This window comes from Macaca fascicularis, chromosome 8, assembly GCF_037993035.2.
Source record: "Macaca fascicularis isolate 582-1 chromosome 8, T2T-MFA8v1.1".
Taxonomy (NCBI): Eukaryota; Metazoa; Chordata; class Mammalia; order Primates; family Cercopithecidae; genus Macaca; species Macaca fascicularis.
This window is the reverse complement of record NC_088382.1, coordinates 134,143,727-134,164,048: the sequence shown is the minus strand read 5'-3', so window position 1 is coordinate 134,164,048 and position 20,322 is coordinate 134,143,727. Positions and strand designations below refer to the sequence as shown.

Sequence of the window (20,322 nt, the reverse complement as noted above, 5' to 3'; positions counted from 1 at the left end):
TGCCTACCACCACCGCACATTTTGATATTCTCCTGCTAAAAGCTAAATGATATGTATTTTCAATAACGGGGGCATTTTTCTTCTTGCCTGTGATCAATCACAGTTTGACTTCGTATCTTGTTGTTCCCCATGTTCCCTTATATTCTGCAGCAGGACAGAGCTTCCTGTTGCATCCAGTATTTTAAAAACAAGTGTCTGTACCATAGCTGAGTCTAGTGTCTTCTGACCCCTCCCTTCCTTACACTGTCTTCCCTGAGTATCAGCAGGAGATTGGTTCCAGGACCTCCTGCAGATACCAAACCCTCGCATGTTCCAGTCCCTTACATAAAATGGCATGGTGTTTGCCTATAACCTATGCATATCCTCATGTATGCCTTTTTTTTTTTTTTTTTTTTTTTTTGAGACGGAGTCTCGCTCTGTCGCCCAGGCTGGAGTGCAGTGGCGCGATCTCGGCTCACTGCAAGCTCCGCCTCCCAGGTTCACGCCATTCGCCTGCCTCAGCCTCCCGAGTAGCTGGGACTACAGGCGCCCGCCACCGCGCCCGGCTAGTTTTTTTGTATTTTTTTAGTAGAGACGGGGTTTCACCGTGTTAGCCAGGATGGTCTCGATCTCCTGACCTCGTGATCCACCCGTCTCGGCCTCCCAAAGTGCTGGGATTACAGGCTTGAGCCACCGCGCCCGGCCTCATGTATGCTTTAAATCATGTCTAGATTACTTAAAATACCTAATTTGAGGTAAATGCTATGTAAATGGTTTTTATACCTTACTGTACTTTTATTTATATATTATTTATTGTTGTATTTTTATTTTTATTTTCTAATATTTTCAATTGACCTGTGGTTGGCTGAATCTATAGCCCCAGATCCCAGAGATACAGAGGGTCAATTGTTCTTCTCTCCAGCAGCCGGAACAGCCTGTAGCTCTTTACAAGCACTGTGCTTTTTCCTATCCTGAGGGCTTTGCTCCCACTGCTTCCTCTGTCTGCAGTTACCTCTGTTCTACTGGATAATAGCCACTCATCTTTTAAGATGCAGTTCAATGATTACTTCTTTCTGGAAGCCTCTTCTGAGCCAGCCACCAGACTAGGTTGGGTGTTCCCCTTCTGTATCCCATAGTACCAGTGTTGACTTCTAATATTTCATAATTGTGTGATAATGGATCTGCCTTACCAATTCTGCAGTGAGTTTCTTGAAAGCAGGAATTATATCCTATTCATCTTTGTATCCCATGTTTCTAGCACAGTAGTTGACAAGTGGTAGGCACTTGGATATTGTTTGAGTAGATGAGTGTGTGAACAAAAAGTTTAGTAACAGAAGCTTTTTATTTAAGTAGAAGTTTCAACTAGAGACTCAATAATTAATTAGTGATTTTTGCTTTCTACAGATATTGGTATCAACTTGACTGACCCTATGTTCAGAGGAATTTATAGGGGGGTTCAAAAGCATCAAGGTAAGTATTTCCTTTATTAAGGCAAATAGTTTCTCTATGAAGACAAATTTTCTGCCTCAGGAGATCTTGAAAAGCATAATCCAAGCTGGGCCTTGTGACTCACACCTGTAATCCCACCACTTTGGGAGTCTGAGGCGGGAAGATTGCCCGAGCACAGGAGTTCAAGACCAGCCTGAGCAACATAATCCACTCTTAAAGTTGAAATAATAAAGAACTCATGGCTGGGCGCGGTGGCTCACGCCTGTAATCCCAACACTTTGGGAGGCCGAGGCAAGCAGATCACCTGAGGTCAGGAGTTCGAGACCAGCCTGGCCAACATGGTGAAACCCCATCTCTACTAAAAATACAAAAAAAATTAGCCAGGCGTGCTGGCAAGCACCTGTAATCCCAGCTACTTGGGAGGCTGAGGCACAAGAATCGCTTGAACCCGGCCGGTAGAGGTTGTAGTGAGCCGAGACTGCACCGTTGTACTCCAGCCTGGGCAACAAGAATGAAACTCCGTCTCAAAAAAAAAAAAAAAAAAAAAGAGAGAACTCCCTATGCATTTTGGATAAAACTGTAAACAAAGTGAAACACATTTATTGATAAACCATGATCATGAACATTTATAATGAAGTTTAATTCAGGTCTTTTTACCTATAGAAGTTTATAATTTCAAATATAAAACTTCAAATAGCCATTTGCACAAAAGCTAAAAAAAAAGTCAAATTTTTGTCTGCCAGGTTTTCTTAATGCAGAGTTTATCTTTTACAGATGACTTACAGGATGTAATAGGGAGAGCTGTCGAGATTGGTGTTAAAAAGGTAACATCTGTTTTGTTTTTCTTGAGAATTTTAAATTTATTTTTTAACTAAATTTTAGTTAAAATTTTGCAGAGTAGAAGGGAACAAGCCAATGCCACACTTGGAGTACAAATTGTCTACTTGTGATATTAGAAAGTTAATTGAAACAAAATATCCAAATATTCTGTTCATAGCAATTTAAGTTACACAAATCTCATATATAGTTCTTATATATGATAAATGGCAAAACCTCTTTGAAAAAAATTTTTTAAACCTATGTGAATTACCAGGTTTCTAAAGAGGCAACTTTTAATCAATTTTATAATATAATTTAGCATTTGTCAGAATTAAGCAATAATCAAAAATACACCAAGTGTAGCTATTTATAGTTTGGGTATACCACTTCAAATAATGGAGATAATACTTTAATTTTTACAGTAATAAAATGTCTCCGGTTTTTTAGAGAGTTCTAGTAAGCAAATGAATAGATATTTCTTTAAATTAGCTTTAAAACAGAGAGCTAGCCCACACATACACGTAAGAAATAAGGTTAAATTCCATAGTATGCTGTCAGGACACTTGATAGCTACTGCCTCCAAGTTGAATAACATGTTTTGGAAAGTGACACTGCTGACTAAATGAGTTTTGCAGTCTCCAACTCCAAACTTGTATTTGTTATTATTCACAAATAATATGAAAAGATAGAAGTTACATTAATTTCTCATTATGGAGTCATTCTGCTTGGTAAATCACTTTAAACAATGGTTTTCTGAAGACTCCAAAATACTAAGCTCTTCAATTTTCATGTGTTAGCCATGAGTAATTTAATCTTAATGTTTATTCACACACATGCACACACACAACACACACACACTTAGGAATGACGGAACTGAAGTGATTTTTACTTGGACATGGTTCCAAACTGAAATTTAATTCAATACCTTGCATTTATGTTATAGTAGTTAAAAGCATAGTTAGGGCATAACAAACCTGGTGTCCAGCCCCTGCTTCATTTTTTGTAGCTTTATAACCTGGGGTCTTTTATCTCACTAGATTTCAGTTTTCTCATCTGTAAAATGAGAATGATAATAGTACTTAATTAATAGAGTTGTTATGAAGGCTAAATAAAATATTCAACATAAAGCATTTGGTATTATACCTGGCATAAGCAACCTACGTTATGTGTATGCTGGAAGCTGCCACCATGAGATGATCATTATCATTATCCTATACACCGGGAGAGGAGACGATGCCCTCGTGTCTTGCCCTTTTTTCAACTATTTAGAAAAGTTACACATAAAAAGTAGACTTGGTTAGTATTTTACATAATTTAAATACTGGATGTAGGTATCTGTTCTAGTATTAAAGTTTTAGGTATGTTAGCAAAAAGAAAGTTTTCCCACTATTTTTATTAATGCCTTTTTTTTTTCTGGAGGCAGAGTCTTGTTCTGTTGCCCAGGCTGGAGTGCAGTGGCACGATCTTGGCTCACTGCAACCTCTGCCTCCCAGGTGCATGTGATTCTCCTGCCTCGGCCTCCCAAGTAGCTGGGACTTCAGGGGCCCGCCACCACGCCTGGCTAATTTTTGTATTTTTAGTAGAGACGGGGTTTCGCCATGTTGGCCAGGATGATCTTGAACTCCTGACCGCAGGTGATCCACCCGCCTCAGCATCCCAAAGTGCTGGGATTATAGGCATGAGCCACTGCGCCCTGCCTTATATCTTATGTTTTACAGGTAGTCAAGGATTTAATTATGGCTATATGTTTCCTGAACGGATACTGAATACCTAATCATGTTAAAGATTTAAATAGCTATATGAAAACATCTATTTATCATTTGCAGGTCTACCTTTGTTTTGTGTTTTCTCCCTAAGTTGTACCTAGAATGAGTTCATCATTTTAGTGAGACTCTTGAAGTATGAAACAATATACGTCATTGTGCTTGAATCATGTGCTTAGAAGAATGTGCCCCTTGCGCAGCACTGCTTCAGTGCTCTCACTGTCAACACAAAGCTCTTCAGTGACACTTTCATTTTAACAGGAAAGACGGCAGTCTAGTTACTGGCTGGATCCTAATGGGTCTATGTAGAAGTATGCTTATTTGCCAAAAGCCATATGTTTTCCTACAGAGAATTCATCAGCATGCATTAACTCACTGATTCTCAAACCTTTTGCTCTCCAGTCCCCTTCACATTCTTTATTAGTGAGTACCCCCAAAGAGCTTTTGTTTGTGTGAGTCTTACCTACTGTATATACTATATTAAAAATTAAAACAAAAAATTTTGAATATTAATTCCTTTTAAAATAACAAGAAACTACTGAATAACATAAATAGCATATTTTTATGAAAAACAAGTGTATTCCAGAACAAAAAAATTAACAACATGAGTACAGTTGTTTTTTCAAATCTCTAATGACTGTGTTACTAGAAGCCTGCTGAATTTTCATATCTTTTTCTGTAGTCAGTCTGGTGGTATCACACATCGTGTAGCTTCTTGTATACGTTGTGGACACTTGCAGTAGAGTGAGAGTGAAAAAGACAGAAAGTGTCTTATTATTATTATGAAAATAGTTTTGAGTTCACATACCTACTGGGAGTTACCAGACGACACTTGGAGAATTATCGAATCAATCAACACTATTGAATCACTGATGAATTATTTGCTTTTTCATAATACCTGATCTCTGTCCTCAAGGAACTTGTTGTCTAATAGGAAAGGTAGACATGTAAATACATTTTAACATTTTAACAGAATCTAGTGATGAATTCTGCACCTCTACATGTACACACACATACATACACACATCCCTGAGGTGTAGTCAGATACCACTCTGCATAGGAGGCAATCTCCCAGCTGAATTTTAAACAGGGTAGGTGTGTGACAGTCACAGAGGAGAGCAGTCTGGAATAAGGAAGTGGTAGGAAGGCATGTTTAGGAAACTTATTGCTGCCCTGTTAAAGTCAGCTTATTTTATTTTCTTTCTATTTCAGTTTATGATTACAGGTGGAAATCTACAAGACAGTAAAGATGCACTGCATTTGGCACAAACAAATGGTATCCTCATATTTCTTTTACCAAAAAAAATATGAATTAAGTAATTTTGAAGAAGTCTTTCTGAAAACTGCTTCAGGTACAATACAATGGATCATGACTGTGGAAACAACAGGAAAATAGACTGATTTCAGTGGGACATGATTAAGATGACAAAATTCAAAGTACTCATTGGTATATCAGCTGTGTATAAAACCGTTTCATAGTACTCAGTGAAGATTATTTTAAGATTTCAGCTAATGAGAATAAAGTTCTCCAGGTACACAGTTTAACCTCAGGTGTTTTTGATGTGGAATTCATGTGTGTGTTTTAACGTGTTTAAGATATGAGTTGCTAGCTAGGCGCTGTGGGTCACGCCTGTAATCCCAGTACTTTGGGAGGCTGAGGCAGGCAGATCAGGATATTGAGACCATCCTGGCTAACACAGTGAAACCCCGTCTCTACTAAAAAATTCAAAAAATTAGCCGGGCATAGTGGTGGGCGCCTGTAGTCCCAGCTACTCGGCTGAGGTGGGAGAATGGCGTGAACCTGGGAGGCAGAGCTTGCAGTAAGCAGAGATAGTGCCACTGCACTCCAGCCTGGACAATAGAGCAAGACTCTGTCTCAAAACAAGCAAGCAAAAAAAACCCCCAAAAAACAAAAAGATACGAGTTGCTTTTTATTTATTCTTTTTTAACTTAAGCTGTGAAGGATTATTTTATTAAATTTTTACTAGATGGACCAGATACTGTGCAAGGTACCAAGAATGCAAATAATAATGCTGTATAACCCCTCATATGCTTGCTTTATGTTCATACATTTTTTATTTATTTAAAATCTTGAAAGTTTTAGGATTGATTATTAAAGGAATCTTAGTTACATAAAACCTCATTTATCTGGCATTCATGAATTTAACTTTTTTTTGCATACCTTATGTGCTAGACACTGAGGAATTAAACATTCTACATAATTTTTAAATGTTGTGTTTTAAAATACTGATGTGTTTATGAAAACTTACTAAAAGCTATATTTTTATGGAAATCTCTCTAAAATCCATACTTCTCTTTTAGGATCCATTCACACTTTTTCTTTTTTTGAAACAGAGTCTTGCTTTGTCGCCCAGGCTGCAGTGCAATGGCATGATCTCCGCTCACTGCAACCTCTGCCTCCTGGGTACAAGTGATTCTCTTGCCTCGGCGTCCTGAGTAGCTGGGATTATAGGCGCGCGCCACCACGCCTGGCTAATTTTTGCATCTTTAATAGAGACAGGGTTTCACCGTGTTGGTCAGGCTGGTCTTCAACTCCTGACCTTGTGATCTGCCTGGCTTGGCCTCCCAAAGTGCTGGGATTACAGGCCTGAGCCACCTCACCCAGCCCATTGACACTTTTTCTTAGTGATTAAAGAGAGAATCTCTCCCAGGGAGTTTTCGAGATATATAGGAACATTTTATCCTTACTTTTTATCCCCAAACATCTAGGCTTTTTAAAGTTCTCCCACCTCCATTATCAGCCCTCTTCCACTCCTCTCCATGTAACTTGTGTTCTTATAGCCTTAAAAGTGCTTCTTCCTTTATTTCTAAACATCTGCATGAGAGCCTGAGGAAGGCTTGATACCTTTCCCATGGTTCAAACTCAGCTAAGCCATTCAAAAAGTGTTTTTGACTTCTCATTTGTATTCTATACAAGTCAGACTGTCAGAGTGTCCTCCAAATAGGTGAACCTCATTTTTTTATTAGAAAAACAAATTCCCCTTTCCACCTCTTTAACCTCCACTATTAACCTTTTTAAGGGAATACATTTTTATGCTATATTAAATACATGAATCAATAATGGAGGAATTGGTGTTAAACAAAAATATATGAATCAAGATAGTCACATGAATGGTGAATATAAAAGATAAATCATCGCTAGTCATGGTGGCTCAGGCCTGTAATCCCAGCACTTTGGGAGGCCTAGGCCGGTGGGTCGCTTGAGCTCAGGACTTCGAGCCCAGCTTGGGCAACATAGCAAAACCCTGTCTCTACAAAAAAAATTTAAAAATTAGCCAAGTGTGGTGGCATGTATGTGTTGTCCCAGTTACTTGGGAGGCTGAAGTGGGAGGATCACTTGAGTCCAGGAGGTCAAGGCTACAGTGAGCCATGATGGCACCACTGCACTCCAGCCTGGTTGACACAGTGGGACCCTGTCTCAAAAACAAAAAATTTTCACTTTGCATTCTACAGCCCTAAATGCCAAACTTTAGAAAAAGCTGAATTATTTTATTAATATATTAAAGCAATTTTCATATTCGTATCCTACTTTGTTTTGGTATTCTAAAAATTGTCATATGATTAACATAATGTAGTTCTTATAATGTGAATAATCTATTACCATGTTGAAAACCAGTTGAAATTACTTGATATCCTCTAAATATCATAAGTATAAATATGAGAAAATACTTTGAAAATAATCCTAAAACATTATTTTGTGTTAGATATGTTTTTCAGTACAGTTGGATGTCATCCTACAAGATGTGGTGAATTTGAAAAGAATAACCCTGATCTTTACTTAAAGGAGTTGCTAAATCTTGCTGAAAACAATAAAGAGAAAGTTGTGGCAATAGGAGAATGTGGACTTGGTGAGTGCCAGCCTCGCCTCTTAGAATGACTTTGTTTGAAAATAAACAATTTTTTTCTGTATAAGTTAGGAGTAATTATTCTTCTTTATCTTTTTAAAGATTTTGACCGACTACAGTTTTGTCCCAAAGATACTCAACTCAAGTAAGGAAATTTATTGGCTTTACAAATTATTGTAAAATCATGAGTGATTTTAAAATAACTTTTATCAGTTGAGAATATAGTTGGATTAAGCATCAGAATATTTTTGTTTTTCCCTCTGTATATGAAACGTTAAGTGAAACCAATTCCATGCATACTTGCATGTAATTCATAAGGGGCGGAAGCACATAGTTCCCTGGTCGATTAACCATTTAATTTTATTTTAATGGTAGAAATTAGGGATGAGTTTTACATGATAGAGACTTTACATTTTTTGTTTGCTTGTTTAACACATGCATTCCTACATGAACAGTTCCAATGGAATGAATTAAATTATTTTGGGGAATGTGATTTGTTTCGTTTTTTTGAGACAGAGTCTCTCTCTGTTGCCCAGGCTGGAGTGCAGTGGTGTGATCCCGGCTCACTGCAACCTCCACCTCCTGGGTTCAAATGAGTCTCGTGCCTCAGCCTCCCGAGTATCTGGGATTACAGGCACATGCCACCATGCCTGGCTAATTTTTATATTTTTAGTAAAGATTGGGTTTCACCACGTTGGTCAGGCTGGTCTCAGACTCCTGACCTCAAATGATCCACCCGCCTCAGCCTCCCAAACTGGAAGATATAATTTAAAAACAAAGGATATTAAAAGTGTATTACAAGCTAGGCACAGCAGCCTGCACCTGTAATCGCAGCTGTTTTGAGAAGCAGAGGCAGGAGAATTGCTTGAGCTCAGGAGTTCCAGACCAGTCTGAGCAATGTAAGGAGACTCCACCTCTAAAAAAAAAATCAGCAACAAAAAACCGACAAAAGTATTATAAGATCAATCACCAAAGCTAGAAAAGCATAGTTTACTCTTGCTGGGCATTGAATATTGTTAGTTTGGAACTGTGAGATTCCTTTAATAGGAGCCATGTTGAATGGTGGCTTCTGAGAAAACTCCAAAGCTCACAACCCTGCAGGACTTCCTGTAACCCATTGCCTGGAGCTAAATTTGGAGCTCCTGTCATCATACTGGTGAATGAGTGTTAAAGATTAAAAAGAAAATTTAGGTCATAGTCTGAATTTAAAACGTAAGCATTTTGTCGAATTTCAAAAAGATCTTAATTATGAAGATGATAAAACTTTAGACTGAGCTTCTAAAGGGGGTTAATTTAGTTATTCATCCATTCAACAAATATTTATGGAGCACTGTTTGCCAGCCACTGCCAAGAACTCAGAGTATGCAGAAATCTGAAGGTAGAATATCTGTCCCTAGAGACCTTTAAGAATAAACAGTCCTCTGTCCTCCTTAGTTTCTTATACACAGAGAATTAGGATCAGATTCTCTCTTAAGATACCATCCAGCTATATCATAATATTTAATAATTAATAATTTTGTCATATGGTGATACGATCATATGATTAAGCCAGTGACTTGATGGCCTAAAGGGATTTTTTAAGATTACACATGCCAAAAGTGTACTTCCTCCCCCTTCCCTCCCTGCTCCCCGCAAATGGGATTCTGATATGTCCCCCCTGGTTGAAAATCACTGTGGGGAGGAGCAGATCTACTAGTGGAATCTGTCATATCCTAGACCTCAAGCTCCAGAGTTCTGGAGTGTGAAGATCTATAACCAAGTAGAAAAGGATGGGTTAGAGTAATGCTCTGTGGACACGTACTGTCTCTTTTAGGTCGCTCCTTTATACATCCCTTTTAGAACTGCTTAGTTTGTGGCATATTATTTGCTGTGTCTTTCAGGGACATTCATGTGGTTACTAGCAGGGTTACTAAAGCCCTATACCTCTGTCGAATATTATGTAGGCCAGCTCACTTAACCTTAAAAGTTCTCATGTTCACACTGAAATAGAAAAACAGTTGTCTTTAATGGTTCTTCAGGTTAAGCCCACAGATCATATTCCTCAACTTTAATGTCTGGTTTTTGTCAGGATAAGCCTTGTAAGTCTAATAGACTATGTGTTATGACAAGCAAGGGCAATGGCAGAGTCCCCAAGTTTTTTTGCCTGTATGACTTTTCATCCAAAATGAGTTAGAACTGATTCTAAAATGCAACCGGAATACTTTAAACTCAGTTTTGGGGTTAATTGAAAACATTGACAGTATCAGTTTAATTTAACTGTTCTGAAGATTCTTCACCATCATCAGAGCACGTTCAGAATAGCGTCTGATCTTAGAATATGCATATCACAGCTTGTGCTTGAACTCACATACCAGGTGTTGATTGCTAATAGACAAGTTCAAACTCCATTCAGTAAATGATTACCAAGTGCCTCCTCAGCATGACACAAAGAAAAATAAGACTTTTTCCCAATGCCACTGTAGACAAGAGAGGACATAAATAATTAAAGTAGGTTGGAAGTGCTGTCGCTAAAGTGTGTGAACAGCAGAGGGAAGGACTGACTTTCAGTGACAGCATGTGACACTGGCTTCTTCCAGAGTGAATAAGCTAATGACAAAATAAGTAGAAGGAAATTTTGATAAGATGGCGGTGAAGATTTTTTAATCTTTAATGATAAAACATCAAATGACTTGGTTAAAAAAATGGCCAGGTATGGTGGCTCATGCCTGTAATTCCAGCACTTTGGGAGGCCAAGGCAGGCCTATCACCTGAGATCAGGAATTCAAGACCAGCTTGGCCAACATGGTGAAACCCTGTCTCTACTAAAAACAAAAATTAGCCGGGCGTGGTAGCGAGCACCTGTAATCCCAGCTACTCGGGAGGCTGAGGCAGCAGAATTGCTTGAACTGGGGAGGTGGAGGTTGCAGTGAGCCAAGATTGTGTCATTGGACTCCAGCCTGGGCAACAGAGCAAGACTCCATCTCAAAAAAAAAAAAAAAAAAGACACACTAGTAACAATCACATTTTGATTGTTGTTAAGGACACAAACACCCACGTTCTCTGCCCCTCACTTCTTTTCCCCTAGCGTGTACTTACAGCATGCAGTCTTTTCTGTGTACACAGCACTCTGTTTGTTTCAGCACTTAACCACGTTGTACAGAAATAGGTTTTAGGTTATCCCTTCCTCCCCACACAGACAAGTGTCTTTGAGTTCCTCAGAGGCACACACCAAGGCTTACTCATGGGACAGTTCCATAGCATTTAGCACAGTATTCTCAGCACATGGTAGGTACTTAGTAAATGTCTGTTGAATATTTAATACAAAGGGAAGGTTCTTTTTTATTCCTTTTGAGCAGTGTGGATAAAAAGCCTATAATTCAACTTTCACTATTGGGTTTATTTTTGGAAGACTTCAGATTTTGGTCTGCACTTTTCTACCATCTGGAACAGCCGGTGTATGGTTTGGGTGTTTTGTTTTGTTTTGTTTTGTTTTGAGATGTATTCTCACTCTGTCCCCCAGACTGGAGTGCAGGCAGTGCGATCTAAGATCACTGCAACCTCCGCCTCCCAGTTCAAGCGATTCTCCTGCCTCCACCTCCCAAGTAGCTGGGATTACAGGTGCCCATCACCATGCCCAGCTAATTTTCTTGTGTTTTTGTAGAGATGGGGTTTCACCATGTTGGCCAGGCTGGTTTCAAACTCCAGATCTCAAGTGATCTGCCCGCCTCGGCCTCCCAAAGTGCTAGGGTTACAGGTGTGAGCCACCACGCCCAGCCATGATTTGTTTTTAAGTAAAAATGTAGTCAGGAAAAAGGAGATGTATGAGAAAAGAAAAATAGAAAATTAGGAGGCAAGACAGAAAAATCAATATACAATAGATGTGTCTGAAAAATAATGGTAAGTGAAGGCGGCGTATGACGTTAAAAGGATGAGCTTTGGAATCAGCAGATCTTTTCGTGAGATTTACAACTGCCCTTGATGTCACTTCGTCCCTTTGTGCATCCCCTTTAAAATGGGGAGATTGCTGCCTACCTTTCTTAACATAAGGCACATAAAGCCCATAGTGACATGAGTGGTACATAGTACGTGCACAATCATGGCTGTTATATTACTCATGCTAGAAATATTACCACCCTAAAGGAAGATGCTAGCTATTGCTTTTGTTTGGAACTTTTTAAAGGTTTTGTGTTTTTTTTTTTTTAAATACTTTTTTCTTGTTTTAGTACCTAGACTTTTTCTGGAAAAAGGATTTTTTAAAGACTAAGAAAGAGAAGCAAAGAGTGAAAACAAGGAAGAGGCCTGATGTAGTTATGGAAAGTTTATCCTTTAAGCCATACCCTGTATTTTCAATTTCCTGGCCTTATGCTACATTCCTTTCCTTGTTGCAGTTTAGAGCTCTGTTCTCTTGGATAGGAGGAATTTGCTTTGGGCATTTTTCTTGGGGCTTTAAAATGTTAACGCTGTGCAGGTCTTAAAAACTACAAGAAGAAGATTTTAAAACAATCCTTTGGAGGTTTAGGGGACCGTAGAGATGAGCAATTGAGGCCACGTTGCCATCAAGCAGCTTACAGAGGAGGGATTACTACCTGTGTTGAGATATACCCATGAAACTCACTGCGCTTTTTGGATTTGCCTTGATCCTAATTAATAGCAACTGCTCCTCTGAAGCTGAACTTTTCCAGCTCTTGTCCTTAGATAGTTAAACCTCAACTGTAAGAAGCAGTAATACAATCAGAAGCTTCACTAAGATGAGCAAATCTAACTCAAGTGGAAAATGATTTTCATTTATAAACTTTAAAAAAATAATAAATGAGCAAAACAGGCAGAGAGGTCTCTTAATAGACGCCAATTCCTACCCTGTAACTTACGTTGTTATTTCTAGTTACCATGGTGGGTTTTTCTTCTCTAAAGTTGTTTAGATGTTTCTTCTCTAATAGTTGTTTGATGTTTAGTACTAGTTATCCTCAGTTTGTATCATTCGGAATAATTTTTTACTTTTTTATTTTTTAAAATTTATTATTATTGGCCGGGCGTGGTGGCTCAAGCCTGTAATCCCAGCATTTTGGGAGGCCGAGACGGGCGGATCACGAGGTCAGGAGATCGAGACCATCCTGGCTAACATGGTGAAACCCCGTCTCTACTAAAATATACAAAAAACTAGCCGGGCGCGGTGGCAGGCGCCTGTAGTCCCAGCTACTCGGGAGGCTGAGGCAGGAGAATGGCGTGAACCCGGGAGGCGGAGCTTGCAGTGAGCTGAGATCCGGCCACTGCACTCCAGCCTGGGCAGCAGAGCGAGACTCCGTCTCAAAAAAAAAAAAAAATTTATTATTATTATTTAATTTATTATTATTATTCAATTTATTATTATTTAATTTATTATTTAATTTAATTTATTATTTAATTTATTATTATTATTTATTTATTATTATTATTATTTTTTTAACCACATGGCTTCTTTATGATACATAGCTAGCATGAATTCAGGGACCTTTCTTTTCTTGAATTATGTCAAATTCTGTGGGCCCACTGCTTGGGCTTCTGTTATTTTCTTTTTCTTTTTTCTCTGAGACACGGTCTCACTCTGTCATCCAAGCTGGAGTGCAGTGGTGTGATCATGGCTCACCACAGCCTTGACCTCCCAGGCTCAAGCAATCCCCCGACCTCAGCCTCCCAACAACTGGGACTACAGGCACATGCCACCACACCTGGCTAATTCTTGTATTTTTTGTAGAGATGGGGTTTCACCATGTTGCCCAGGTTAGTCTTGAAGTCCTGAGATCAAGCAATCCGCCCACCTCAGCCTCCCAAAGTGCTGGGATTACAGGCGTGGACCACGCATCCAGCTGGCCTCTGTTATTTTCATAAACTGTATTTTTGCCTACCTTGAGATAGGAAGCTAATTTTCCATCCGACCATTAGATACTGTGAATTTGTAGCTTGGTCATGTGGTTTGGTCCATGAAATTTTGTGTGGAAAAAATAACCAGCATAGTGTAGAGCAGTGCACACAATGAAGAGGACTGCCTGCTGTGTGTAGCCAAAAGCCAAATATATTAGTAAAGTTGACATAATGACTAGAGCACACTTAATTGCTGACATTTGGTTTACTTTAGAGGTTATGGAAATAGTGACTGGTTGTATTATTAAAATATCTTTTTGTCCAAGTTGTCATTAATATTTCCTACACTGCAAATTTTCAGCACTTTGTTAATGAAAGGAAAATAGTTTTGCTTATTCTAACCCAGCAGAATCTGAAAAGGAGATTTTAAAACCCAAACATTTGGTAATACAGAGATAGACCACCAATTTTAGGAAGACTGTTTCTATTTTTTTTTTTTTTTTTTTTTTTGAGACAGAGTGCTGCTCTGTCACCCAGGCTGGAGTGCAAGTAGTGTGACATCAGCTCACTGCAACCTTTGACCCTGGGTTCAAGCGATTCTTGTGTCTCAGCCCATGGAATAGCTGGGATTACAGACGTGTGCCAACACGCTGGCTAATTTTTGTATTTTTAGTAGAGATAAGGTTTCACCATGTTGGCCAGACTGGTCTTGAACTCCTGTCCTCGAGTGATCCACCCACCTTGGCCTCCCAAAGTGCTGGGATTACAGGTATGAGCCACCATGCCCGGCCTGAAGACTGCTTCTTAAGAAGTACATTTCTATTTCTAATTTTAAAATTTAGCATTTTCAAGAGTGCAAAGGGGGTAAAATAGTCCTGCACGTGAGGAAATATGATATAGGAAAATATAGCAAAAGAGGCTTAAGTTAAACAGAGAAATTGTTTCCCCAAATTAAAGGACTTAGAAAAGGTAAGCACATCTAAGAAAATAATAAGCCACCTGTTATCCTGATTCAGTTGAACCTACCATTTGTGAGAACAAGAGGGAGCACTGTGTTGAAGTGAAAAAACAAACAGAATGAACATTCATTATATCCTCTGAATATTGTCATTATACTCCGGGACCAGAAGGAAGCGTCTCGAAAATGTGACAGGTTTTTGCCATTTAGGCTGGGACTTGGAATGAGAGCACTGAAGTTCTGGTTCCAAGTGGCCATGCCAGGTATTGTTATGTTGGACAAAGTACGACACCAGCTTTTATCCTTGGGTTATTCTGAGGATCAAATGAGACAAAAGTATGTGGTACTTGGAAAAAGCTTCTTATCAAGTACTCTAAGATATTCAGGGCTACCACTTTATTGTGTAATTTTCTTTTTTTAATAGCATAATTGAGTTATTTGCTGTTTAGCAAATACTTAGATTTGGTTTTTGAGGGAAACCTTGTTCATTTTGCCTAGTGGCAGTAACTTCTTTTATAACAGCACATAAAACACTGGTTGCAAAATGGAATAGATTAGCATGCAGTATGAAGCTCTGCCGGGCTTCTCACTTGGTGAGTTGACTTCCACTGATGGTGCTCCCAGTGGCAAGGGGCCAGTAGATGTTACTTTATGAAAATAATTTTGTAAGCCCAGAAAATGAAGTATTTCTTTCCAAAAATTGTAAGTTATAAAAGCCCTTTGATAAGTCTGATGTGCTTTAAATATTCATGATTATTGTCCTGTAATTTATAGAGAATTAAATACCTTTAACTTAAAAGCTGTTTTGACATCATTACCTTCCTCATGCTAAAATTAAATTTGTAATAAGAATTTTTTTTTGCATTATGCAGATATTTTGAAAAACAATTTGAACTGTCAGAACAAACAAAATTACCAATGTTTCTTCATTGTCGAAACTCACATGCTGAATTTTTGGGTGAGTTAAAACCAAAGTCTCATTTAGAACTTAAGAATTTTGTAGAAATCAAGCTATTTGCTAAAAGTTCTTTGTTTTTAATTTACAGACATAATGAAAAGAAATAGAGATCGCTGTGTAGGGGGAGTGGTAAGTATAAAATTGTCATTTTTAATACAGGTTGAATGTCTCTAATCCAAAAATCCAAATACTCCCAAGTACAAAATACTCCAAAATCTGAAACTTTTTAAGCACTGACATGAGATAGTGACACCTTTGCTTTCTGATTATTCATTGTACATAAATTTAGTTTCATGCACAAAATTATTTAAATTATTTACCTTCAGGGTATGGTATAAGGTGTATATGAAACATAAATGAATGTCATGTTTAGACTTGAGTCCCTTCCCAAAGATTTCTTTTTATGTATATGCAGATATTCCAAAATCTGAAAAAATCTGAAACACTTTTGGTCCCACATACTTGGGATAAGGGATACTTAACATTTATGTGACACATAAAGCATCTTGGTTATTAAGGATGGCCCCTAATTCAGATGTCAACATTTAAATTTTTTTTAAAAAAGGAAAAAAAAAGAAAAACGTGAATTAGATAGAACTCAATAGAATTAGGAGTTTCTTTTCCCATCCTTTGAAAGACATGTAAATTTACTGTTGAATGTATGGGTCAGATGTGGCATAAACACAAGTCAGTTTTAATTATAGTTCCTTTGTTCAAAGTACAAGAATGAGCACAGAATTCCATTCACAAGAAAACCCTGTGAAATTTGGTTTTTGGTTTTTTTGGGGGTTTTTTTGGTTATTGAGAAAGGGTCTGGCTCTGTCATCCAGGCTGAAGTGGAGTGGCACAATCTCAGCTCACTGCAACCTCCGCTTCCCCAGGATCAAGCCATCCTCAGCCTTCCCAGTAGCTGGGACTACAGGCATGCACCACCATGCTCAGCTAATTTTTTTGTATATTTTGTAGAGATGGAGTTTACCATGTTGCCTAGGCTGATCTTGAACTCCTAAACTCAAGCAATCTGCCCACCTTGGCTTCCCGACATGTTGGGATTACAGGTGTAAGCCACTGTGCCCGGCCCTTGAATTCACTTCTACGCAATCTCGGCTCGTCGCAACCTCCACCTCCCGGGTTCAAGCGATTCCCGTGCCTCAGCCTCCCAAGTAGCTGGGACTACAGGCGTGCACCACCACGCCTGGTTAATTTTTTGCATTTTAGTAGAGACGGGATTTCACCATGTTGGCCAGGATGGTCTCGATCTCCTGACCTTGTGATCTGCCCACCTCGGCCTCCCAAAGTGCTGGGATTACGGTTTATGCTTTTTAAGCAACAGTCTTACCCATTTATAAGAATTTCTTCAGCCCTGTCTCTTTTCTTTTTATTTTTGAGACAGAGTTTCACTCTTGTTGCCCAGACTGGACTGTAATGATGCGATCACAGCTCAACGCAACCTCTGCCTCCTGGGTTCAAGCAGTTCTCCTGCCTCAGGCCTCCCGAGTAGTTGGGATTATAGGCATGCGCCACCACACCTTGCTAATTTTGTATTTTTAGTATAGATGGGTTTTCTCCACATTGGTCAGGCTGGTCTCGAAATCCCAACCTCAGGTGATCCACTGGCCTCAGCCTCCCAAAGTGCTGAGGTTACAGGCATGAGCCATCGCACCTGGCCCAGCCTTGCCTCTTAAAAGTAATTTCTCTTCCAGAAAAAAGTATCCTTGGCCGGGCATGGTGGCTCACCCCTGTAATCCCAGCACTTTGGGAGGCCGAGGCGGGTGGATCACCTGGGGTCGGGAGTTCGAGACCAGCCTGAACAACATGGAGAAACCCCCTCTCTACTAAAAAAAAAATACAAAATACAAAATTAGCCAGGCGTGGTGGCGCATGCCTGTAATCTCAGCTACTCAGGAGGCTGAAGCAGGAGAATCGCTTGAAGCAGGGAGGCGGAGGTTGCGGTGAGCCAAGATCACGCCATTGCACTCCAGCCTGGGCAACAAGAGTGAAACTCCATCTTAAAAAAAAAAATTCCTGTAACAGAAAATTCATCAGTATTTTAAAACGTGTTTTAAATGGTGCCATAAAATTTCTAAGCTTTCCTCATGTTTTTGCCTAAGAATACGTCTATTCCTAAACCCCTTCCTGGAGCTTCTGCACTAATGCTAGTGTGGAGACAGCAACACTGCAGCTCTGAAGAGAGAAATTCTCAGCAGCTAACGTTTTGCATCATGTCACTGGAGATGATGACTGGTTATAATTGTGAAATCTGATACGAAAATAAAAATTACAGGGACTACCACCTTTGAAATCCTGAGGTCCAAAAACTTACAGGGATCTATATTTTTGCCTACAAAGTCTTATTAATGTTATTTAGAATTTTAAAGAGTAATTACTATAATAATAAAATTATACCTGTATGTCCCCAGGTGCATTCATTTGATGGTACCAAGGAAGCAGCAGCTGCTTTGATTGATTTGGATCTTTATATAGGATTTAATGGTTGGTACGTTCTTAGGTTGTTTTGTTTTTAACTTTTATTTAAGCAGATTTCTTAAATCGTTTTACAGTGAATTGCTGATGAAGACGATTTTCATTAAAGTTTGTGTGTGTTTACACTGATCTTTGCTGGGAATTTCAGTAATTATGTAAGAAATCAAACAGTACCTTACGATTACAAGTTCAAGCTCAAAAGTTATAGACTAGTACATTATGTCCTAATAATGGAAAACTATTTTGTGTTGAGATCAGCAGCTAGCTTTCTCTAGTAATCCAGTTTATTCTCAGATCATTTGATCCCTTGAAAATGTGTTCACAGCATCATGTATACATATACACATCATGTCTGACTATGGACGAAAGGTTATTCTATGACAGTCGTACATCTCTGCAGGCAAAGAAACCGAGGCTCAAATAAATTAGGAAACAGGTATAGAGTTTCTCCAAGTATGAGAACCCATGTCCTCTGGCTTCTCACTCTGTGACCTTTCTGCTGTTATATCACACTAAACTTCACACACTCAGTACACTCAGCTAGCACAGCTAGGTCCCTGGGTTTGTTTGGTCAAATATGTAAGAACTTCGACCAGTGTCTTTTCACAGGATATCAATGTATCCCATTAATCAGTTGCAAAATAGTATAAGACTTTCTGTCCTTCAATGTCTCATACCCTTAAAGTTATTGTGTTTCCAATTGCATTATTTTTGACTAAAATCTAGGGAAATAGAATCATGGAATTATGTATTTGCTCTAGAGTTCAGAGTTTAAATGTCTAAGCTGCTTTCATATTTAATGGTTTAAATAACTTTAAAATTAATATGCAAGGGAATATATGCATAGTGATTAAAAAGTCAAGTAGTACTCACAGATATAAACAAATATCAGAGTCCCCCCAGCATGACCTTACCCCAGGTCAGTTTTTCTAGCGGCAACAATTTTGCTATTTGTCACCATATTTCTAAATAATATCCATATACTATTGTCTCTTGATTCATCCCCTGTGTCTATTCTCATTGGGGTATATGAGCATGTTAGTTCTTATATCCCGTACTAATCCCCTACCTCCATTATTCTCTGCATATCACTCTCAATGTCGTCATTTCAGAATTTTTGGTTATACGCATACTCAATGTTTTCATTATTATGTCTCTATAAATGTTTCATTATTATTTCTATATAAGTATATAATTTCACAGAGCTATGCCAAGTATGAGAGGGTTTCAAGTTTTTTGGTTTTTTTGGTTTTTTTTTTTAAGATAGGGACTTGCTCTGTAGCCCAAGCTGGAATGCAGTGGTGTAATCACAACTCTGCAGCCTTGACCTCGCGGGCTCAAGCAACCCTCCCACCTCAGCCTCCTGAGTAGCTGGGATTACTGGTGCGTGCCACCACACCCGGCTATTTTTTACATTTTAAGTTAAGACGGGATCTTGCTATGTGCCCAGGCTGGGCTTCAAGTTTAAGAAAGCCAGGTAAATAAAAATATGAGGGAGGTTAATCCGGGAAAACAAAAAGTAGTACAAGAAATGTTAAGCACGGTATACCACATGAGCAAACCTGTCTAGATATAATAGTTCCATCAGTTGCAGACCCTTCCATCTGTCTGTTTCAGTTTGGGCTAGTTCCTATTTTTAGATCCCATGTATTCCTTGTGTGTTTGTTTTAGTGGAACACATTCTACAACATCCTCTGAGGACTTTTTCCTAGGAATTAAGTTTCTTGAGATTTTGCATGTTTGAAAATGAATTTTTTTTTTTTGTTCTTCCTCTTACAAGTTAGCCTGGATAGTTAATGAAAGGGGAGAGAACCCCACTTTCAATTGATAGTTTCTCCGTGCATAAAATTCAAGATCAGAAATCATTTTCATTGAGAATTTATACTGTTCCATCAGTAGGTTCTAGTGTTGATGAAAAGTTGCTACTCTGATTCCTAATCCTTTACCTGTGACCTAGTTTTCTTCTCTTGTGAAAGGTTTTAGTTTTTCATCTCTGATGTGAAATTTCACGGAGGTGTGTGTTGATGGTTTTCATCATGCCTAGTGTTGCTTTTTCATTACCCCTTCCAGTGGGGGTCTCATCTTTACCCATCCTTGGAATTTGATTTTTCTTTTCTATTCTTTTCTTGGGCATACCAGACTGATAACTTCCATTGTTTCCCTCCTTCCAAAAAAAGTGCTATATTTTGTAACCCTTTTTATGAAATTTACTTCAGCGTTTTTCAATTT

At 38.8% G+C, this 20,322-nt stretch overlaps 1 protein-coding gene across 20 annotated transcripts in view; it reads left to right on the top strand.

Moving 5' to 3' along the window:
- The window catches only part of TATDN1 (TatD DNase domain containing 1), a 60,268-nt gene that overhangs the window by 15,257 nt on the left and 24,689 nt on the right, over nucleotides 1-20,322 (top strand). For 6 of the 20 annotated variants that reach the window (XM_045399272.3, XM_065518607.2, XM_073999415.1 and 3 more), the window contains exons 2-9: nucleotides 1,384-1,449; nucleotides 2,203-2,252; nucleotides 5,223-5,286; nucleotides 7,736-7,879; nucleotides 7,979-8,021; nucleotides 15,524-15,609; nucleotides 15,698-15,738; nucleotides 18,030-18,106. In XM_045399272.3, coding sequence (XP_045255207.1) covers nucleotides 1,384-1,449; nucleotides 2,203-2,252; nucleotides 5,223-5,286; nucleotides 7,736-7,879; nucleotides 7,979-8,021; nucleotides 15,524-15,609; nucleotides 15,698-15,738; nucleotides 18,030-18,106 — 571 coding nt within the window. Of the gene's footprint in view, nucleotides 1-1,383; nucleotides 1,450-2,202; nucleotides 2,253-5,222; nucleotides 5,543-7,735; nucleotides 7,880-7,978; nucleotides 8,022-15,523; nucleotides 15,610-15,697; nucleotides 15,739-18,029; nucleotides 18,107-20,322 lie in introns of all 20 variants that reach the window. The other 14 variants (XM_065518608.2, XM_073999409.1, XM_073999410.1 and 11 more) reach the window with 5 other exon arrangements.